Raw genomic sequence first — 23,835 nt, forward strand, 5'->3', positions numbered from 1 at the left:
CAGCAGTGATTCCTGGCTGCAGCACCAAGAGCCTTTCATCCACACGGCTGGAGATGGCATCAGATTCCACGGGTCCAGGGCTCGGTCCTTTGCGACTGCCCTCCCTCCTGCTTCAGACACCAATCACCAGTCGAGTCTTTTGGGAGGTCTGAGGTCTTCTGCCAGCGTTCAGTAGGTGTTCTGTAGGAGTTGTTCCACGTGTAGATGTATTTCTGATGTATTTGTGGGGAGGAAGGTGATTTCCGTGTCTTACTTGTCTGCCATCTTCCTCGCTGTCTCTGCATTTTCTTCCCTTTAGGATGTGATCATGAATTGCATTTAGTTCTCATATCTTTTCAGTCTCCTTTCATCTAAAACAGCTTCTCAGCCTTTTAAAAATATTTTGTGAGATTAACATTTTTCATGAACACCGACCCCTTTTTTTAATAAAATGTTTCTTGTTTGGGTTTTATCTGAAGTTTTCTGTTAATTAAATTCAGGTTATTACATCTTCTGTCAGAACACTACATAAGTGATGTTGTGTCCCTCTCAGGGTATGACATCCAAAGGTTCAATTTATTTTTAAATTTAAAAGTTTTTGCTCCACCCATTCCCACCATCCTCCATTCAGTGTACAGCACACTATTAGGTATAAAAAATAGGCAGAGAACCTTCTTTCTCACCCCTAACTTGAAGAACAAAATTTTTTCTATAATTGTGAATCTTAAATATATGTTAAGTATATATTATTTTTTGAAACCCTAAATATCAAGTATAAAAATGAAATTTATGGTGTCCACCCTCGATGTACTGATCATACACAAATTAGATAAAGCTATTGTTTTGTAAAAGATGAGAGTTGAGTTTTCTTATTTGAAAATACTGACTACTGTAAAATCCCATTTTTAAAATTTGATTTTATACAGAGCGGGAAAGAGAAGAACTTGCTAAAAAGCAAAAGGAAAAGACATCTTTGTTGGAGAGAGAAGAAAAGCCAGTGTTGGAAACTGGAAGATACCGAATGGAAACGTACCAAATCCAAAATACTGATAAACTGGAAGAAGAGGAAGAAGAAAGGCTAAAGAGAGAAATGCTACTTGCTAAACTGAATGAAATCAGCAGAGAACTCCAAGGTTCTCGGAATCTAAAATATCCTTCTCTGCCATTGCTTCGTGATTTGGAATCAAAACTGCGCTCCCCAGAGAGAAACCCCAAAACACACACATTCTTTGAATCCTCGGAGAGATTATTTAATGGGCATCATTTGCAAGACATCAGTCTTTTCAGTACAAAAGGCGATGGTCAGAATCCGGGCAGTATCAGAAAACCAGCCTCTCCAGATGGGCTTGCATTTGGTAGCTATGTGCCTTCATTTGCGAAAACATTAGGCAAGTCAAGTCCAGTTAGCCACAAGAGTAGCCTTTTGGATTTCCAAAGAAACAATATAGAGAAATTTAGTAAAGACAGTGGCGATTTAATTACAAGAAAAGAGAAAAAAGCTAATCTGATGGAACAGCTATTTGGTGCCAGTGGTGGCAGCAGCATTTCCTCTAAAAGCAGTGACCCACATTCTCTGGCTGCCACCAATGGAGACTTTGACCCTCTAAATTTTCTCCCTGGGGATAAAAGCAGCAGGGGTAGGGAATATGATGATGACAATGACTTTTTCTTCAGCGAAGGAAGAAGTTTTAATCCAAATAGACACCAATTAAAACATGCAAACACTAAACCAGCAGTAAAAGGTGATTCTGTAGAAGATGAAATTGAAGAAGTAGCACTGAGATGACTGACTAGAGTATATATTTTTTCCAATTGTAAATATTAAAATGTTTTAATACAGTATTTATTATAAAGAGTTTTTAATAAATATTAAGAAGTCCTTATTAAGCAATAGTTTTTAAAGTATAACTACAGCGGAAATAGAAAGTAGATCATATCACACCGCATAGCTAGTTTGCCAAGAATGAAGCATGCTCTTTTGACTGAAACCGAAAATAGAGATGCATCTTACTTTCTTTTTACAAATAGGTTTTACCTCTGAATCAGCTCAGTGGGGAGTTTTACTCCATTGGCGTACGTATTCATTTTCTATTTTATCCCTATTTATTTATTTATTTTATTTTTGGCCCTATCCTCTCTGAGCTAAATACAGTCTTCCTGCTGATTGTCGAATGGAAATGAAGAGTGAGAGACTCTGTTGGGAAGTGTGGCAAGGCTGAGGGTACTCTTAAGTGGAACAGTGACAACATGGGGACTTCCCATTCCTCTGGAAGCAACCACAGTTAAATGCTACTCATTTCCCAATTACAGAGTCTCGTTAAATCACTTACCTACAACTGTGCTAATACACTAGGTTGAATTCAGAAGATGTTTGTTTGGGTGGACAGTTCCCTGTCATGGCTCCCAGAGGCTTGGGTGCAGTGTAATCAGTAATTCGTCTTCTTGATCTCCTACGCTTTTTATATCTCAGTGACTAGATGTGAGAGTTCATACCAAATACACGGAATAGAAGAAATTTCATCCCAAAATAGCAAGATTTTCAACTCAATTATGTTTCCAGAGTAACATAACTAGGAAATTTTAATACGTACTTTTAAGATTTGAACTTACTGTCAAACCAAAGAGACAACGATAGTGTGATACTATTGGACTTACAGGGCTAATTTTAAAGCAACCTTGGTAAAAATTGTTTAAGAGATGGGGCTCCTGCCTCGCGGAATAGGGTGGTTGATTTTCTGTTGAAAAGTGTTTGGCCTTTTGCTGTTTGTAGCTCACTTCAGCTGCAAAGGAGCTGATGACCTTGGGTTATGCTGGGCATGATTGGTCTTTAAGAAGCAGTAATACACCACCAAGCAAGGAGAAAACACAGTTCAGATGAAGAGTGGTGGAAATAGTGCATCAGGGGAAGAATAAATAATGTTGATTGGCACTAATTCTAAAGTGAACTGTTGTTTTCAAGAATTTACTACATATTTGCTCATAGTATGATTTCTCATGCCAAGCACACATACTGATGAGGGGACTAGAGTTACTGTTTTATCTTGAGTTCTTATAAATGCTTATTATTGAATATAATTTCATAATTCTTTGACAAGACTGACCTGGTTAGGTCTCTAATTAAAAGATGTTACCACCTAGCATCTTCTAAATTGTGTTCCTGTCTGGGAACTGAATCTCTCAAAAGTGCTAAAGTATATTAAAAATGTTTTAATAAAGAGTTTTCTATGACTGATATAAATAAGCATTTAGTATATTGTAAATCATTCTAATATATGTAAACCACAATATTGTAGTGCAGTTCTTGATAAAATATTATTATGTAATATTAATTTTGTTCATAGCTGCTAATTTTTCAGCCAAAAGTATTCTAATTTTTAGGGGTTTTTTTGGTTCTAAAGGCTTTTGTAAAAAGTCCTTTAGTAAAGTTTTATATTCAGGTCATTTTAGTTAGTCTCTTGCTTTTTTCTACCTGATATTTTCTAGTCTTTCTAACCAGATGCAATAAGGCAGAATTATTAAATTAAACCTAAAATTAAGTTATAGACTTAGCATTATAGTGTTAAGCATTAAAATTGGAGATTATACAGAACAAGTTTTTCTTTATGAACAAACCTTAGTGAATAACTTTCTTTTTCTAAATGTCAAGTTAAATTTATTTGCACTCAGAACTCTTATTAATAAAAATGTAAAACACACTGACTCTTTGTTTGAATGGTACCTTCCTTAAGGTCACTTGGGAAATATATAGTGGAAATAGGACCTGCAGGGTTTTTATTTCATTATTCACTTTTTAAATTTTCCTATTCAGTATTTTTAGTTGAAGTAGATGAATCTGCCCTCAGTCGGGTTAGACAGTATGCTTAGCCTTATCAGATAATTATAGTCTTAATGAATTCTTTCACGCTTAATAGCTGTCATAATGGCATATGTTGCTTATAATATTAAAAGGCGGCGGTAAGGGGGACTAGATTGAATCAAAATAAACACTTCAGGGCTGACGCACTGGCTTTCTGATGCTCATCCCCACCTCACTTTCAGACACGCCGAAACTTCTGCTGTCCCTGGCTGGGTGTTAACCTGGGTAGAGCCTGCAAGTCGGCCTGGTGAAAAGGGGATGGGAAACTTGTATTACGGTGACAGTGTGGATTTTTTAGGATTAAAGAAGTTACCATAAATTGTCAAGAAAGGATCTGCTTTTAAAGCTTTTTCCTTTCTACACAGTAAATGCCCCTTTCACCTTCAAGTCCCCTTTCGTATCACTTGAAAGCGTTTTTCTGTTCTGGGTTTTGAGCAAAGAGCACATCATGTATTCATTCACCGACTGCTTGTTTGCGTGCTCCCCGCGGGGTGCGCGGCACTACCTTGCCGGGAGAGTAAGGCCCTGCCTCTCCCTCAGTGTGGACACGAGCCAGCCGGGCTGCATCCCTGCCCTTCCATCCACTCCCTGGGCGTCCTTGGGCTACTTAGCAATCACTAGTCTTTTATAATGCTTCCTAGGGTGGCTATGAGGAGTACCTTAAATACTTAGGTTAATGTTTGGCAGAGTGCATGATGCATTATAAGCACTCGGTAAACATCAGCTGTTGCTATCACAGTTGTTATGAGTTTCCTTTAGGGACTACTTGGAAAAAATAGAGCGTAGGTAATGTATACAAAATACACTGACATTATACTTTGAGTAAGATACAAGCAAAAAGAGCTTCTAAACCTCCAAATTAACATACAATATCTCTACTGAATATATTGTGCCTCTTAGGTCTGCACTTAGAATGTCCGTTTATTCGGCACTAACTGTGTATGACTGATGAGCTGGCTTCCTAATCTACAAAAGAGTAAGTAGAAGAGCTAAGTTTTGGAAAGCTTTTCCGAAGACAGTTTTAGTGACGTAAGGAGAGGTAGAGAGTTAGCCTCATAGCAAAAAGACAATGAAATCCAGAAAACACCGGACTTGGATTGCAGAATGTGACCATTTGTAGCCCAGCTCCCTCCCCCGTCAATGTCTGCGTGTGTCCTTGGATATGTTCAAAGCCTCTGCATACCGCCCCTCCCCTCTACGAGGTGGGGCTAATGACAGTACCTACCTCATGGTAGTTGCATACAGTAAATGAGTTCCTACGTGAAAAAACTTAGAACCATTTGATGCTCAAATTGTTGATGTTCTGGAAAGGTAACGGAGAAAAGGGGGGATGAAGTGGTATTGTTGAATTCTATATATAGAATTGGCGGTTGGTGTTTTTTTCGCGTGGTCCTCCCAAAGCTTTCTCTAAAGAAGGCACTTACTACTGCTCCCATTTGACAGTTGAGACTAACGTGTTGTAATATATGATAGATTACACAGGTAACAGGCTGCATTCAATAGTCTCAATTTAAGACGTCCAAAGAAATAAAGTATTTTAGGAAGAGTTTTGCAGTAGTGCTCTTTAAGTGGTAAGTGACAGAAACCCAAATAAGACTAGCTGAAGCAGAGCAAGGAAATTAATTTTGCCTTGAATCTGGAAAGCTCAAGAAAATGTGGTTTGCTCTGGAGGTTAAAACAGTAGTGCTTTCTCTGTCCACCTCTTAGCATATCATTTGCTGGGTATCATTTCCAGATAACTTCTGCATTTGCTGACAGTATTGCAATTGGCAGCCCCAAGCCCTAGCATCCCTTCAGCTGGCACCCACCTCAAAAAGAGAAAATCTTTCCTGTAGTTCTGGCAAAGGTCTGCTTGGCTAGTTTACATTACGTGCTCGCCTGTAGGGCTGGTGGCATGTGCATGGGAGGCGTGGACTCCCTACTCAGCCCTCTTCCTGGAATGATTGGTATTTCTGTGGAGTGGGGGAGGCATTTTTCCCTGATGAAGACACTTTGGGCATAAAAAAGAAAACCATATTTACTGTATTTCCCAATTAATTAAAAAAATGAATGGCTCTTAACAGAAAAAAACATTGAAAGGCTCTTAATGGAATAAGCTTTAGCTGCTTACTCCATACGCCTTATTCCTAGGAACAGGCCATTTCTGTGATAAGATAGGATTTCACCATGCTTGTGTTATGAAGTTCACTTTGTTGTTAAAGGTGAGCAATTTCAGCGGTAGGTGAGTCTGCAAGACATTTAAACTACGCTTTTCTACGTTCATAGAAAAGGCTTAGAGATCCAGATACATATTTTCCCATACTAAATGCTACATTTGCGAAATCTATATCTGTATATAAATGAAGACATTCTGTCTCAGTCCAGCACAAAACAAAAATTAGAAATAGGTAGCCAGGGTAGGGTAGAAAGAACACAGGCTTTGGGGTTTGTCACTTGCTAATTACAACCTTGGTCAAATAATTTGACTTAAGGTTCCTCGGATGGGGAGTAGGGCAGATCATATCTTACAAGGGTTATTGTGAGGATTAATAAAAGGATGTATTCTTGAGAGAAGAGAATAAGTAAAACAGTGGCATGTCAGCATAGGGAGAGCATCACCTCGTCAGTACTTTACTTCCGTATCAACGCCCCAAACTTTTGTTTAATAGCAGATGCTTGTTAATATGGAATTTTAAAAACTAAACATGCTATTTCACCCTATCATCTGCCATCTTTGAAATGGCTCTTGTCTTTACAGAGCCACGCGGAGGTTACAGTTTTTCCACAGAAGGCACTTTGCTGCTTCTGGGAACAAGCCGCCTGTGGGAGAAGCAGTTTTACACACATAGTTTTGCTTCACTAGCCGTTTCCATGGAGGAGGAATAGATGGAAATCCGGAGCCCACATTGTGTTCTGAAGACAGGGCATTGAAATTCAGGGTGAAGCCTCCCTGCCACAGAGCGAGGATTGCCCTGAATAGCATGGCCGAAAGCAGCTGCCTTGCCTCTCTCTGTGTAACTGACCTAAATACCAAATTTCAGAACTCCTGTCCCAGTGGGTATTGATCCTGGCTAGGCATACTTTTCATACAATCTATATATATAACAGGACATCATAGATTTCACATCTTTTTTTTTTTTTATCCTGATAAAAAGAACCCAAGAGTTACCCTACCTAGGCAATCGTGGATACTGAAAATTTCTGGGTACACCTGGGAACAAAGGTTTATTGAAGTCCTTTTGTCCTTCTATAAGAACTTACCTCCAGATCTTAAATTCCACTTCAATATTTGCTTCTAATTTCAATGATATCTGTACTATTTACTCTCCTAAGCACTTACAGAGGACCTCCTTGACTTAATCAGCACGTATCTGTTCTTTATTTAAAATATTTTCAGTAAAAGCTAGAATCAGTAGAACCAAAGAACAGGGGCCAGGAACATCTGTCATGTTATCACCTCAAACATTATCACCGGGGTCCAGAAACAACGGCACGCGTAACTCTGAAGTCAAGCTTTATCATAAATACGCAGTCCTTGGTTCTAAGCAGGAAATAATGGCATCTCTCTGAACAATAACCATGGTTTTTCTCTTGAAGAACAGATTCAGCATCATTTAAATAGACTCATTTGCTTTAAACTTGAGGCAGTAGTTCTCAAAGTGTGTCCCCAAACCCACCCAGAGCTGCAGCAGTGTCCCCTGAGGAACTTGTTAGAAATGCTAGTTCCTGGGCTCCACTCCAGACCTCTGGAATTAGAAAGTCCAGGGGTGGGTCAGTCTGTATTTGAAGAGGCCCTCCAGGGGATCGCACTGCAGCTGAAGTTTGAGAACTATTGCTCTAAGCTAACAATAGGAGGTGGTGGTGAGGGGAAACGTTCCTACACAGACAGAAGTGGCTGCCTGCAAGTTTTTGCAAATTCGAATCTTAGCACTGAGGGCTTGGGGTTGCAGTGTGCAGGTGCTGGATCTGGACTCACCTTTGCCCCTCACACTGCGTGCCACCTAGACTAGAAATAAGACACTTCTTTACGGCTATAACCAGATATGGTCTAACTGTTAGCTCTCTGTGGCTAATACATCAGAAGATTTGAACTAGTCAGGAAAGAGAAACGTCTTTGGAACAACCAGCACCAAAAAGATTAGTTAGTTCATATGTCATTCCTCCATCACAGCCTATAACCCCCAAGCTTCCAGAAAAACTTTCCAAACATCCTCCAGCACTCCCTGAAGGAAGACTAATCAATGTGGTTTAAATTTGACATTACATCTAAAAGTTCAGCTTTCTCAGAGTTTGAGATGTGTGTGTGTGTGTGTGTGTTTGTGTGTGTGTATGTGTGTGTGTGTACCTGATGATCCAGGCAAGTAGCTTTCTGTGCCTGAGGTTTAAGAAATATTAAAATTATCTAAATTAGCCTATATACAGGGAATATGTTAAATAAAAGAAAAATTAGAACTAAGTATTCAGATTTCTCATGTCCACTCCTTAGCATTGCTGAAGACATGTATATAAACAAGAATGCCTATATACATCCAGGGGAAGTTTTTATTTCTAGACAAAGTAGGCCATGTTTTCACAAGTTTGGATTTTGTTTGCTGTACAAAGTCTCCATCTGTCTTTCTCTGGCTTCCTTGATTTATGCATCTGTTACCCAAAAATCCCCTACCTCATCTCGGACAGACCTGTTTCTGTGTAATCTGTTATAAACGTATATAGATATAAAGAGAGAAAGATGGGGCCGAATATCAGGCCATGTAGAATAACGGTGGTGATTATGGGGAGTTTGGACTGGTGGTTGAAGGACGTAGGACGTAGCGGTGATGAAATTAGCTCTGTTTCCAAATGTGTGCTCCAGAGAAACATGTTTCTCCAGGGCTTAGCTCCCTTAAAATGCATCACCACTAGAAAGTGTACATTTAGACAGTGCCTTGAAATGTAGTGGGGTTTCAAGTTTGAGAATATCTATAAAGCTATGATGATTCCAATGTAATTTTGACCCTGGAACTAGCAATCTCTTAGAGTAATAATACATTGGTTCTGACACCCCTACTGCAATCATAACTTTACCAATTTCATGGCTCCTCTGCTTCTTGATAAACATGTTCCAGGGTAAAAAGTTCTCTTTATAGTCAAGATAATTCTTCCCTTATGCCCTTTTACCAATAGTTCTCATTTTCAGCTGTGGCTTAATTTCTGTTTCTGTTTTTAAGTATCTTTTTGATTAACTGCGAAGTTTGATGGAGACCAGCAGAGTAATTAAATCTGTGTATATTGTCAGCTGGGTCTTTCCTTAGCTGCTGAGAGGTTGCTAGGATACTCTCTTAAAGGTACAATTCTCTTGATTAACTGCAAAACCCAGATTGCCCAAGTAAAATTTTTATTAATTCATAAAAATACAGGTCAGGATTACGTTTAAATTGATAGCAAGATGAGCGCTCTATATCTCTGGAGGCTTTTAGCTTTACAGAAATGTGTGCAGGTACACTTATAAAGAATGTGTTTTTAAACAATTTAGTGGATGAGAATTAGTCACTTCTTTTGAGGGAGAGTGTTCCTTTGTGTTGCACAACATATATGGATTTGGAGCTGAAAGAATTCTGAATTTTAAATCACCACTAGGAAATACATCTCCATTGTGTCTATAGTACTGCAGAAATCCTATTGTGATTATTATGATTATTATTTACTGGTCTTTTCAATTCCAAAATTTCATAAAGTTGCCATCATTGTCTCTGGTTGATTTAATGAAATAAAATCAAGAAACTTACAAAGAAAAATAACTTCATCTGTAATAGTTTGATGTGATATGGACAGTTGTTTCAGAGGTTAAGTTCTAGCAAATGGTTTAACTAGCTGGCATTTCTTCTAACAATTGTTTTATGGCTAATAAGTCTGAAAATAACTGTGCCTAAATCTACTCACTGCCTATCATCCAGTTGTCCACTTCTTCATTCATTTAACAAGAGTTTATGGAGATTCTGTTATACAAAATGGAACTTAATAGAAGTCAAAAGAGGAGTTTTGATGACATAAGAGTTTCATTGTGGAGCAATAACTTCTATACTAATGTGGAAAATGGATTAAACTGTTTAGGAATTGCAGATCAGAAATAATGAGAGAATGACATCACCAAGATGGTGACATAGGTCATACCTGATTTGACTCCGTTTCACAAGAAGAACAACTAAGAACTATGCAAGAATAAAACATCACTCAGAGAATCTCAGAACACGGGAGTGAGGTTGGAGCACCTCCTGCACCACACAGACCAAGACAGACTGAATTCAAGGGTGAGAGAAACAGCTACATGCTGACCGCATGGCCCTTTCCCTGGGCCAGCACAGCACCGCGCCTACAGCTCCCCCAGTGGCAAAAGAGAACACAGCGGTGACACCCAGCACCGCCAGCACGGGGGTCACTTCATGGGAACCCCTACTCTGGTTTCACCCCATGGGGCTCACAGGAGCATCTGTGGGCTCAACCACTGGGAATCTCACTGTGATGGAGAAACGGAGGAGGGGCTTCCAACAAGCGGCACTCGGATCTTGGCAGACTGAGCTCCTGCCTGCAGAGCCCAAAGAGTCGACCCAACCAGCAGCTTTGCTCTTCTGCAGCCCATTTGGTGGCACAGTCTGACGACGGAGCTTGGTGGGGCGCAAGTCTGCCTGATTCGGGTCTTCCAATGAGGAGATCCGCCAGCCCTGGAGCCTGGTCTGCCCACGCCCAGCAGAAGAGCTGAGTGTTAGCTCCTCCCCCAGCCTCCCTACCAGAAATCCTGTTCAGAAAAAACTAGGGAGTTGCCTGAAGTGGGCTCTCCCAGTCCCACCCAGGCAGAAGTCTGGGTCACAGCCCCGCCCACCGTAGAGTGTGGTCTTTACCTACTCCTATCTTACGGGAAGGGCTGACAAGAACATCTGGAAGCTGCACAACCCAGCAACTCTTGAGCTGACAGGCAGGTGAGTGGGCAGAACCGGTGGCCCCCAGAGCAAAGTCAGTAGCAACTGTTCAGCCAGTGAAACTGGGGTGCAGGCTGACTTGAGTCAAGACCACAAAGATCATTAGTGGCCTTAGAGATACTTAGCTGATGAGCCTGGGTAGGGAAGCTAATTCCAGCAGGAGAAGAGAATGAGAAAGGGACAGAAAGTATATCTAAAGCAATAATGGCTGAAAACTTCCCAGGCTTGTGGTGAGAAATAGACCTCTGCATCCAAGAGGCCCAAAGGATGCAAATAGGTTGAACCCTAATACGCTCTACCGAGACACATTATAGCTAAATTGTCAAAAGTCAAAGACAAAGAATTTTAAAATCAGCAAAAGTGAGAAGTTACATACAAGGGAAACCCCGTAAGACAACGAGCAGATTTCTTAACAGATCAACAGACTGAAAAGACAACCTATGGAAAGGGAAAAAATATTTGCAAACCATATATCTGATAAGAGGTTGATATCTAAAATATATAAAGAACTCATACAACTCAATAGCAAAATTCAAATAATGCAATTTAAAAATGGGCAAAAGACTTGAATAGACATTTTTCCAGAGAAGATATATGTAAGGCCAACAGGTACATGAAGATGTTCAACCTCACTAGTCATTAGGGAAATACAAATCAACAGTACTACAATAAGAGATCACCTCACACCTGTTAGAATGGCCACCATCAAAAAGACAAGAGACGACAAATGCGGGCGAAGGTGTGGAGAAAAGGGAACCCTTGTGAACTGTTGGTGGGATTGCAAACTGGTACAGCCACTGTAGAAAACAGTATGGAAGGTCCTCAAAAAATTGAAAATAGAACTACCATATGACCTGGTAATTCCACTTCTGGGACTAGATCCCAAGGAAATGAGAACAGACTCAAAAAGATATCTGTACCCCCATGTAATAGCAGCATTATTTACAACAGCCAAGACATGGAAACAACCTAAGTGTCCATTGATGGATGAATGGATAAAGAAGTTGTGAGACATAACTATAGACATATCTATATTTATATATTTATATAGATATATCTATAGCTGTATCTGTAGATACACAGATATAATAAAACAGCCATAAAAAGCAAGGAAATCCTGCCATTTGCAACAACATGGATGGATCTCAAGGGCATTGTGCTAGGTGAAATTAAGTGAAATAAGTCATTCTATAAATGACTATATAAATACTATACGATCTCATTTATATGTAGAATAGAATAACAAACAAACAAACTCATAGAAAAAGGTGATGTATGCGGTTATCAAAGAAGGCAGGGTGAAGCGGGGGCGATTGGAGGAAGGTGGTCAAAAACACAAACTTCCAGTTATAAGAAACTTAAGTATGAGGGATATAACGTACAACATGATGACTGTAGCTATCACTGCTGTACGTTACATATGACAGTTCTCGGAAGATTAAATCCTAACAGTTCTCATCACAAGGAAAAAAACATTTCCTTTTTTTGCTTTTTCTTCTTATTGAACTCTATCAGATGATGGATGTTAACTAAACCTATTGTGCTCATCATGTCACAACACATGTAAGTCAATCCATCATGCTGTACACCTTAAACGTATACAGTGTTGTATATCAATTATATCTCAATAAAACTGGAAAAATAGAAATAACAAGAGACAGAGTCAATAGGACTACACTATGGATGAATTGTAGAGTTATTTTTTAAGAGAGAATTGACAGCACTTGGTAATCCATTAGATACAGGAGGCCCCAAGTTACTGAGGAGGTGAGTGACACAGACTGAAATGGGGACTGAAAAGAGCAGGTGTGTGAGGTAGGAGGTGGGGTGGGTGACTGCAGTTTAAGTATGTTGAGTTTGTTGTCCATATGGACATGTCTGGCAAACTGAAGGAAGAGACACACCAGAAATACCAATCTGGGACTCAATCACACATGTCTGGAATTCGTAGCCATGGGTCTGCACAAGGTTACGAAATATGTAAAAGATGCAAATGCAAACGTCGGTAATAGCAGAGATGATTGTGTCAGTTTCCCTAAAGATCAGTTCTCACTTTTAATTCTGAGTTTCATAAATACATGAACTGTACAGATAATGAAGTTGCTGGACCTGTTTTCTTTCACCCTTCAAATCCTTCAAGGTAAGAAATGTATCTTTTAAAAAAAATAGGAGAGGCTATCAGTTTTTAAACATTTTTGTGAAGATTAATTCTCTGATTCTCAAAAGGCTTTGATCCATCATCGTCTCTGCTAAACTTTCCGAGAGGGATTAAGGACATTTAATTGTTTTTCTAGCGCCACAGAAGAAACAAGTTCACTGAGGAAATAAAAAATACGGATAGGAAAAAAAATTAAACGGGGTGTGTGTACGTGTCTATTTTTGGACTTTGTATCTTGTTATAATGATCTGCCTTTTCTTTTCACAGATCTCACTGTTGCATCTTCTTTTTTTAAGTTAAACATTTGCCTAGGTAATGCATTTGCCTAGGTAATGCATTCCATGGTTCAAAAATTAAAATAATATGAAAAGGTTTATAGTAAATTCTTGTTCCTTTCCTTGTCCCTAATCTAACCAGTTACACATGCACACAGATAACCACGAGAATCCTTCCGGAACTTATGCAAATACAAGCAATATGAATTCTTATTCTTACCCTTTTGTAAATAAAACGTAGCATATTTTACATACTACTGTGTATCTTGAATTATTTTTCGCTTAATATATTTCTTGGTGATTGTGATGGTTAATTTTATGTGTCAACTTGGCTAGCTGTAGCACCCAGTTGTTCAATCAAACACTAATCTAGAGGACAACACCATAAGAGGATGGAGGCAGATACTAAAGTGATGCCTACAAGTCAAGGAACGCCAAGGATTGCCTGCAACCAGTAGAAGCTAGGAGAACGACACGGAGCAGATCCTTCCTAGGGTCTTCAGAGGGAATGTGGCCCTGCCAATACCTTGATTTCAGACTTCTTATGTCCAGAACAGTAAGACGATAAATTTCTGTTGTTTTAAAGTGACCCGGTTTGTGGTGATTTGTTACAGCAGCCCTGAGAAACTAGTACGATGATCTTTTTACATTATTACATAGAAAGCATCCTTGCTTTTAAAAAATAGCTTCACGGTACTCCATTGTGAGGAATAACCAGAGTTAATTTACTGGTCCTCTATTGATGGGCATTTGTATTGTTCCAGTCTTTGCTCTTACAAACAATGCTTCATTGAATGACTTTGTACATCAGTTTTATGTATATCTAAGTATATCTTCATTTAGACAAAGTCCCAGAAGTGGAATTGATGGGCCAGAAGATATATAATTTGTTATTTTGATGGATACTACAGTATTACCCTCCATGGTTTTAACCAGTTTACACACTCAGCAATGTAAGTGCCTGTTTTGCCTTTCTGAAGATCTCTCAATATGGTTTTCATTTGCATTTCCCTTCGTAAGTGTGGGATTGTGTTTAAGAGCCATTTACATTTCTGAACTGACTGTTCATAATCTTTCCATTTTTCTATTAGGTTATTACTCTTTATTTCTAGGATTTATTTACATATTAGGGAGATTAGCTCTTTACCCGTGATATGACTTGGAAACTTTTCCCCCAGGTTATCCCTTGTCTTTTGATTTGCTTATGTGTTTTTTTCTTTTCACCATGCATGATTCATTTTTATGTAAAATTTATCAGTCTTTTGTTTTGAATCACAGAGGTATAATAGAATCCTCTATTTTCATCTAACAATTTTTTAGTCTCATTTTCGATAGAATTTATATCAATACTTGTATATACTGTGAGACAGGGTTTCAACGTAATTTTTTTTTCAAGATGGCTATCCAATTGTCTTGACACTATTTGTTAAAAGTTTGTCTTTGAACTTTGATTTGAAATTCTACCTTTATCATATACTAAATTATTTTATGTATTTGAATGTATTTCTGGTATTTCTATGTTCCTTTGGTTGTCTGTCTATTCATTTGCCAATATTACATTGTTTTAACTTTTGAAACTATAAAATATATTTTAATATCTAGTGGTACTAGACCCTCCACCGCATTTCTCACCTCATGTTTTTCAGAGTTTTGCTTGATATATATTGCTTTTTGCCTTAAAAACTTTAGAATCATTTTTGTCTATTTTTTTAAAATTTTTGGTATTTTTATTAAAACTGTGTTAAATTGATGCTTTTAATATTTGGCTGACTTATCTAAGAATATAGTATGTGTTTCCATTTGTTCAATTTTTTTTGTATCTTTCAGTATGTTTTAAAGTTTTGTTGTTATTGTTTTTGTAAAGGTCTCACACATTTCTTGTTAAGTTCATTCCTAGGTTTTTAATCTTTTTGCTGCTACTGTAAATAGCAACTTTACTTTCATATCATATATTTTATCTGATTACTATTTGTATATGTCAAAGCGACTCTTTGAGTTTTCCAGGTTTGTGATCATGTTGATAACGGTAGCTTTATCTGTTTTCATTCCACATGTGTCTAATTTATTTTCCTTGTTGATTGCATTGGCTCCTTCCTCCAGCACAGTTTTATATAATAGTCAGGACAGTGGTCATACTCGTTTTGCACATAATTTTTGGTAGGAATGCTTCTATTGTTTTCCCTTTAAGCATGATGCTGACTTTTGGGCTGAAATAGATTTATCATGTTAAGCAAATAATCATATTTTCCCATTTTACTTGAGTATTTGTAATCAAGAATGATTGTTCAGTTGTTTTCCAAATGCTTTTTTTGTAACAATAGATAGGATTATATGAATGGTCTAATAATGTGGTGAACGATATTAATAGACTGTGTTTCTAATTCTCCTTGTAGGTTCTGCAATTTTTGCTTTATAACATTTGCAGCAACATTATTTGGTACATGAAAGATTCTTAAGTATACACTCACTGTGGATTGTGCCCGTTAGGTTTAAAAAAGTCCTTTTTTGTGTGTCTTGTTTACTGCTTTTTGGTATGAATTCCACCTTTTTTGATATTAAGATCCTGACCCTATTTTTATTTTGGGAAGTGTTTGCTTAGTATTTATTTTGAACCTTTCTAGATTGTTTTGTTTAAGATATGCCTCTTGTATAAAGCATAGAGTTGGGGATTATTCTGTGATCTAATCTGAAAATCTTTCTTTCAATATGTAAATTAAATTTACATTTATTGATATTCAGATGACCTTTGTTCCACTGTATTATTTTATGTACTCTATTTTAGCAGTTTTTAAAATGTCTTTCATTATGTGGCTTGTTTTCTTTGTACATGCATATGCCTCTGTGTGTGTGTGTTTTCTTTTTCTGATATTAAAGGTTTGTGAGTTTTTTCCCTACTACCTAATACTCTTACTTAGTCTTCTACTACTTTGGACAATATCTATTCATTTCCTACCCTGCAGTGTTAAAAAAAAAATAGCATATTTCTTCCCCCCATCCCCTTTTCTCTAAAAACAAATTTTAGCTGATAGTATCCTCTTTTTGTATTGTTAAATATTATTATATTTCTGATTCTTGGGCCATCAGCTTTAAATGATATCTTTTAACTCTAAACTATTACAGATGAAGAAATTAATGTTCTTACAATAGCTCCTATTTCTTTCTCCCTTCCTTTCCCAAGTTTAATAATTTCCGTAATATCAGGACATAAAACATTTACACTCTGTTCTGATACCCTATTCTTCGTTTGCTTTAGTCTTAATTCTATAGGTAAATATACTCAGTGCTCATAGGCAGCAATCCTTTCGTGGTAATATTCTCAGTCCTCCTGCAGTTACCTGAAGTTCATTTCACCACAGTGGGGTTCTTATTGCCATCTGCCTGGTGAATTGGGTTCCAGATACCATCCCAAGGGTGAGCTTTCTAGGACCATGCTTCCCCTACCTTGTGTTCTTGGGAAAGGGAAAAGCAAGCCTGAGACAAGAGCTTGTGTACAAGTAGTTTATTTGGGAAGTGATACCAGGAGTAGGAGTGAGAGACCAGGGAGAGTGAAACAGGGAAAAGAGGGACGTTTAAGGTGTGTATGTGTTATTGAGTTGATGAGCAGTATGTGAAAGTGGTCCTTGATCCCATAGGGACATTCTGAGGACTGTACTGAAAGTGTCGTAGAATTGTCTCCCCAAAGGACAAAAGGAAGAACTATTTCTCCACTGACTCCCATCCCCATTGGTTGAGGCCTTAACTTCCCCACACGTCCTGGTTGAGAATCCATGAGTACTAAGTATGACCCACCCTTGAGGGGCATGGTTATCTGCGCATAACAGGCTGAAACCTGTGTGGAAATATTTGTCTCAGATACAGATGGAATCAGAGGTGAAACCAAGAAGGATGTAAGGTACACAGGCGGCATCTGATGTAATTTATTTCAACTTTCTGAAACTGTGATTTGAATTGTCTCTTTGACCGGAAGTTTAGGATTACTCAATATTTTTAATTCATTTAAAATTTTATTTTACTGTTGCCTGTATTGTTAATCTTCAGTTTTAGTTTTACAGTCAGAGAATATAGCAGGAAGAACTGTCACTTTTTGAATTTTATTGAGTTTCTATCTGGGGCTAGTATATGATCAAATTTTGTAAATTTTTCCATAAATATATGAAAAGAATGCATATCCTCTCTGTTCATAGAGCACAAATTTTGATGTATTCATATTCTTATTATTTGTTCAAATTCTCTATCTCCTGTCGTAATCTTTGTCCTTTTGTTCAGTTAAGGATTGAAACAGAGTGTTTTAAGTATCCCTTCTAGAATGTGGTTTTGTCAATTTCTTCTTATATATTGCTTTAATATATTTTCATTAAAGTTAATGGCCCCCATTTTGGAAGTTTGGAGGCTGTAAGTACCCACAGCTCTCTCCTTTTTAGTTTATAAACTAATTGGTAAAGATACTCAGAAATCAGATTGGGATAAAATATTAGCTTCATTGCATACTAAACTGAATTGGAGGATTTAGCTTGGAGTTCTAGCCAAAATAGACCTTCCTCTACTCACTGAATTCATTTAGTCATTAACGGAGTAGCCAGGACAGAAAAGGCAGTAGCCCAGGATTTCTATATAGTTGGGGTGGTTCTGTATAGTGAGGTTGGCAGACCATGCCAGGGAGCAGATCCTGAAGCCGTGTCTGCAGAGCAAGCACACTGTTTCACTCTTCATTCTAGTGCCTTCAGTGAGGAGGGGCTGGATTTCTCCAAAGCCACTCGCCAATGGAATCATTCTATATTCCAGGGAGATTTCCATGTGGAACTCATTGTGCTTTTAGGTAGGTGGCTCTAAGAAAGTGTGCCAAGAGTGGAGTCCCTGAGTACACATGATCCTTTTCTGATTTCACTGATCAAATGAGGCATCCCTTGGAAGGGACATAGGAGAGCAAAGGGGAAAGCACTTCTGAAGGCTTGGGCCTTAACACTTCTGAGAGCTGGGGAGCTCCTATTTCAGAGAGGGAGACAATGGCATCTCTCCCCTTTGTCATCACTGTGTAATTTTTAGCAACATTAAAATCTCCTTTTTTTCTCCAGTTAATTTTTTTTACCTTGAGTTTTATTTGGGCGTTGATACCAAGACCTCCTACTTCTTTTCGGTTTGCATTTCTCGTGATATCTTTGTTTATCCCTTGATTTATTTTCTGCTTTCTATATGATTTTGGTTTTGATAGATTGCTTATAAAGAACATATAGTCAGATTTCTTTAAAAGCCAGTGTAAGTGTTTTTGCTTTTTACACTTACAGGTGTCACTACTGGGTTTTATTTTATGTTTGTCATCTAATGCTAGAATTTCTTGATATTATTTCTCTATTAGGTTTTCTTTCTTTCTCTCTCTTTTTTAAAAAGCTATTAACCCAAATACTTTTCTGTTACTTAAAGCATTAAATATGTATGTATGTACGTATTTCCTAAATTTTCCTATCAGCATCGAGAACAAATCCAAATGTGCCCCCCCCCAGTGTAGAATATAAACATTAACATACTTTCTTCATTCTTCCTTTCCTACTGCTTAGTTTTTTGTTCAAATATTAGAGGATTTTAAATTTATAGTTATTATTAGCATTTTACTTTATCTTTCCTTTCAAGACTTTTGCTTAATACGCATTTTAAGTTTAGGAGCCACATTAACAATGAGTTCAACATTCACTATTTTATTGGTTTTACGGCTTGCTGACTTTTCTTCTATAGCCTGCCTTTGCTTTTTAAATCAGGATTTTTGGGTGTGTGCGCATCTCAAGTATTCCCTGAGTAAGTTACTACAAAGTACTAATCTGCTTTAAGAATAGTTATTAAGACTATATTTTTTACCTCAGATTGAAGTAAACTAGCATTTCCCCAATAATGACTGTCATTCTGAATGACTTTGGGAAATACAAGGGTAAACAAAATCAAGCGTGCTTCTTTGTCGCAAGCTTCTCCGAGTCTGTACCAGGCAATTACATATTATGAATCTGTAAGTGGAGTGTGCGTCATTTCCTAAATTTGATACCACTCCAATTCTCTTGCTATTTAGTATTATAGAGAACTATTACTCTAATTCAAATCTCCTCCCCTTAGTAACTTCTTTGTTTGCCTAGATTTTCTTTCCTTATTACTGAAATAAAAATGTCAATGGGCCATGTTTACTGAAGGCCTCTCCTATTTTTTCTGGTACCCTGCGTATCAGAACAAGTTTAGCATAAGACAGAAACCACTCGAGAGATCTTGAACAGAAAGGATTTAACACTGGGAATGAAGTGCTTATGAAAACAGAAGAACTGGAGGAGTGGGCTGTAGACTGGGCTCCTACAGCTGACTTCCAGAACACTGCCTGACTCATCCCCAAGGGCACCCCTTCCTCGCCACAGGCAGGGGCCCCCGACTTCAAGAACGCGTTATCCCTGCTTCAATTCAGGGAATTAAAAGCCGTTATTGGAAAGCAACATCACCACAATTGCTGGACACTGGAGCCTGGAGTCTAGTTCCTGCTGCCCCTACAGCATCTAGAGGGTATATATAGGGGTCTCCACAGTCTTGGCTGCCAGCAGAAAAAAAAAGTGCCCCAAACTGAAAGAAGATAACCTTCACCTCATTGCATCCAGAACCCTAGGTACGTACAAGTCTGGGGAATGTCATTTTTCGCTTTCCAGTTTGGGGAGGTCAGGAAAATGGTGGTTTCCTGATTGGTAGAATCTTAGACTACTGGGATGAGCCAGTTTAATGGAGGCCAGTGCCTCCAGTGATTGACCCTGTAACGGGTAAGACTTCAGAAATAGTCCTCAGGATTTATTTGCTTTCTCTAGCAGCAGACTGAGAAAGCAATTCTGTGGGCCATGCATATTCTGAACCACTCATTTAGGTAAAGGGTCCACTGACTCCTGCCTGCTCTTCTCTCCTCACCCTCTCACTGCACTTCAAAACCGTCCCCCAAACTATTCCTGCTCTTCCAGTCACCAAAGCAATGTTCAAATCCAGTAAAATAGAAATGAAATGTGCGATCATTGCCCCATTATCCACACGAAACATCCTGAATGACTCTATCATTGAACAACTACAGTGTTCTGGCAGAAGGTTTCCATACATACAGGTCCCAATCCTCTGTCTAACCGATGTAGCGCCCATGCCCTGTCACCTAGTCCCCCTGGCCCAAAGCAGAGCAGAATCCTAGTACCTGGGCCAGTTTTCTTGAACAGCCGAAAGACCTGTAGTGTGTTCCTGAACATCCTATACAAGAAAATTAAAGGTGTGCATTTGCTCACTGCTTTTCATCATCCCCAAAAGCCACAAGAAAATGCTATCCTTTCCAGCCTCAAATTCTTACCAAGACAGTGAACACTTAAAGATACTGTCTCCAGAAAGCTCTTAAAGAAGAGAGACCAAGGGGGAATCACTTTTGAGCTCATCCTATCCGTGTTAGTTCTTTTATCACATTGCCTCATGGACACATGGCCCAGGAGGGAAGGCGGGTGGGTAGATGATATAAAGCAAAGAGCACTGCTTACAGGGTGGGGCCAAGTGTCCTCAGCCAGCAGAGTGTCCTCAGGCCCAATCATTTCATTTCACCCTTGGTTTCCCAGCAGCGAGGTGGGGATAATAGTCCTTGCCCTCCTAACTTCCGGAGTTGCCGTCCATGCCATGTCCAAGTATGACAACCACACAGAACAGCATGATATAATAATTCTCAGGACAAGGAGAAACTGGTCTGTGACAGTGAGAAGACCCAGTAGTTACGGAGTCATTACGAACTGAACAGCACCCTTCTCAGAGCCATGGGCTCTGACCTCATACAGAGTTTAGTGCCTAAAATAGAAAGTACTGTTTCTGTTCAGTGGCCAAGGCATTGAAGGCAGACGGCTTCTGACCCTCGGTTGTACCTAGGCTGTTTCTGTGTGTCCCAGGCTAGAAGCTTTCTTGCTCACCCCGCCAGAGGCCCCCCGTGAGCAGAAACTCCATCAAGAGCCATTGTTCCCAAAGTGGGGCCTTGGTTCCAGAAAAGAATTCCAAAAATGCTGGAAGAAGGCTGCCCACATCCCACTCCACACTGAGACGGGCAGTCAGACCCAGGGAGCTCTGTGATCCTGGCCCCGCCAGCCACTGTGCGGGGCTGTGGTGGTGATAAACCCTTAGAAGTACATCTTTGGCACCTACTTTAAAATAGCCTCTTAGCTGAAAAGGATAAGTCATAGGAGGAGGGATTTTGTGTAACCTCCTGCCCTGGAGATTTAAAGAAATCTGTAGTTTCCAGGATTTGTCTTTTCCAAGAGCCATTTGGAAGGGAAACCTAAATGAACACTTAAAACCCCTTTTAACTTCTAGCCTGTGAAGTTCAAATGCATCCTAGGAGGCTTGTGAGGAGACGTAGTGCTATAAGTGAGCCAGCATGTCCTGTCAGCTCTCGCACACCTGCTTGCTCTGACGATGCACCTTTTAGCTTGGCTCGTAGTTTGAGGAACCTGCTAAGAATGACTCTAATTGCCATAATTCTCAGATTCCTTTAGACGAATGGGTCACGTCTAATTAAGATGGTACTCACTCTACTAACCACAGCCATATCTGTGGAAATGTGTCCCTTCAACTGGACTGTCCCGAAAGGTAGGGGAAAGCTTTGCTGTGGCTGATGGATCATCTTAGCAGATTTTAAAATTCCCTTCATCTTTAACCTAATGTATCTTCAGGTGTTTTAATATTCTAATCAATAAGTAGAAAAAAGGATCTTGGGAAATTAAATGCTCATGAGATTTCTTTCCATCTCTGCTATGATAATAGTTGACCTGGGACATCCCTGGTGGCGCAGTGGTTAAGAATCTGCCTGCCAATGCAGGGGACACAGGTTCGAGCCCTGGTCGGGGAAGATCCCACATGCCATGGAGCAACTAAGCCCATGCGCCACAGCTACTGAGCCCGTGTGCCGCAACTACTGAAGCCCATGTGCCTAGAGCCCATGCTCTGCAACAAGAGAAGCCACTGCAATGAGAAGCCCGCGCACCGCAACGAAGAGTAGCCCCCGCTCGCCGCAACTAGAGAAAGCCCGCGCGCAGCAACGAAGACCCAATGCAGCCAAAAATAAATAATTAACTAATTAAAAATAAATAGTTGACCTGCTGACCTTACAAGGTCAATGTGAGGCTCAGGTGAAGTCTTACATTTGGAGGTGCCAGGTAAGCTGTCTCACCTGTTACAGGTGTATGTGCCGAGTGCCAACTTCACCGTGATATTTATTGTCTGACAAAACGGGACCTGAATGCTGAAGGAAAATCTTAAAAATATAACCAATTCTCTATACATGTAGTTTCGGCAACAGAAGAAAGGAAATATTGTAAACTTCATTCTCAGCCATCTCATTATGACAATAATAACCTGCTTCAGCAATTTATATTTGGGATTAACATCTTCTGTACTTATTGACTTTTTATGCCTCTAAGGCAGATATTAATCTCCAAGGCTTCTCCTGCTACTAATCAATAGTAACAATATAAAATTTTGCCCAATATTTCTTGTAACATTATCAAGTCATCTGTGGCTATTTCTCTGTGTATCATGCAAGATGGATAGAAGAAAAAAATGTAAGATTAAACCACAAAATTAGATGGACAGATGCATATCCACAAATGTTTCATATCACTTCTTTTTATTTCCATGCGTTTCAGCCAGACCACACTGTCTGTCCCCTTGGAATTCAGCTGGTCGGGCTCTCTTCCCGATATTCGGGGTTTCTGAGCTGGCCCAGGGCATAGAGCTGGCAAGGCTTCCTCGAAACTCTATCCTACACATTTTTCCTTACACGTAACACACTTGCCCAAGACACGTACCTGGATTCCCTTTAGAAACCATCACCTTTTCCCTTTCCAGGAACTTTCCCCCAGGGTGGTGACAAACAGTTCTCAGCACGAAGAAGCAACTAGGGCTGAAGAATGGTCTTTCTGCTCCAACAGTCCCAAAGTGGGGTGGGCAGCTACCTAGGGGACTTACGATGAGGGCTGGCCTGCATTCTTTTTATAATTTTGAATCCATTTTTGGATTTACAATTGAGTAACATTTTGGCAGATTAACTGCTGAATTCAACCTGGATATGGGCTGCACCTCACGTGGATTTCCTTTAGAGGGCACTATTGATTCTCTGGAACCATGGACACCTTCATGTTTCCTTGGTAAAGTTGGCCAATTTTGAAATCATATTGGGTTTCAGATCTACTCACATAGGAGCATATCAGTATGATACTCATTACCAAATACATACTTTCAAGAGATTGTCCATGTACAGAATAATTCAGAAGCTAAACCAGAAAGCTGGTTGTTAGGAGATGTCATCAATAGAACACACATAGTTCTATATTTGGAAACTTCAACTGGTTTATTTGTTTTTGAAAATCCTCCGAATGGGAATTTCCTTTTATAAGGTGATGCAAAACTTAAAACAACTCAATCTTTTATTTAGAAAGACAAATTAGCACCTCTTTAGAAACTAATGTCTCATTCTAGAAATGGATAATTATTAATATATTTTTGGAAGAAACCATATTTTTGGTATTTTCATTCAGACATTTATTAAAGTCTGGAGATATTCTACTCAGATTTGTTCTTCAAATTTCTCATGTTTCATAGCCTTTGCCAATTCAT

The 23,835-nt window shown here is 39.1% G+C and overlaps 1 protein-coding gene across 2 annotated transcripts in view; it reads left to right on the forward strand.

The window, feature by feature from the left end:
* The window catches only part of LCA5 (lebercilin LCA5), a 76,757-nt gene extending 73,092 nt beyond the window's left edge, over nt 1-3,665 (forward strand). For both annotated transcript variants that reach the window (XM_060030314.1, XM_060030315.1), the window contains one exon: nt 906-3,665. In XM_060030314.1, the coding sequence (XP_059886297.1) occupies nt 906-1,765 (860 nt within the window). In that variant the 3' untranslated portion in view covers nt 1,766-3,665. The remainder of the gene's footprint in view (nt 1-905) is intronic.
* Nucleotides 3,666-23,835: the final 20,170 nt, after the last annotated feature.

This window comes from Delphinus delphis, chromosome 14, assembly GCF_949987515.2.
Source record: "Delphinus delphis chromosome 14, mDelDel1.2, whole genome shotgun sequence".
NCBI classification, from domain to species: Eukaryota; Metazoa; Chordata; class Mammalia; order Artiodactyla; family Delphinidae; genus Delphinus; species Delphinus delphis.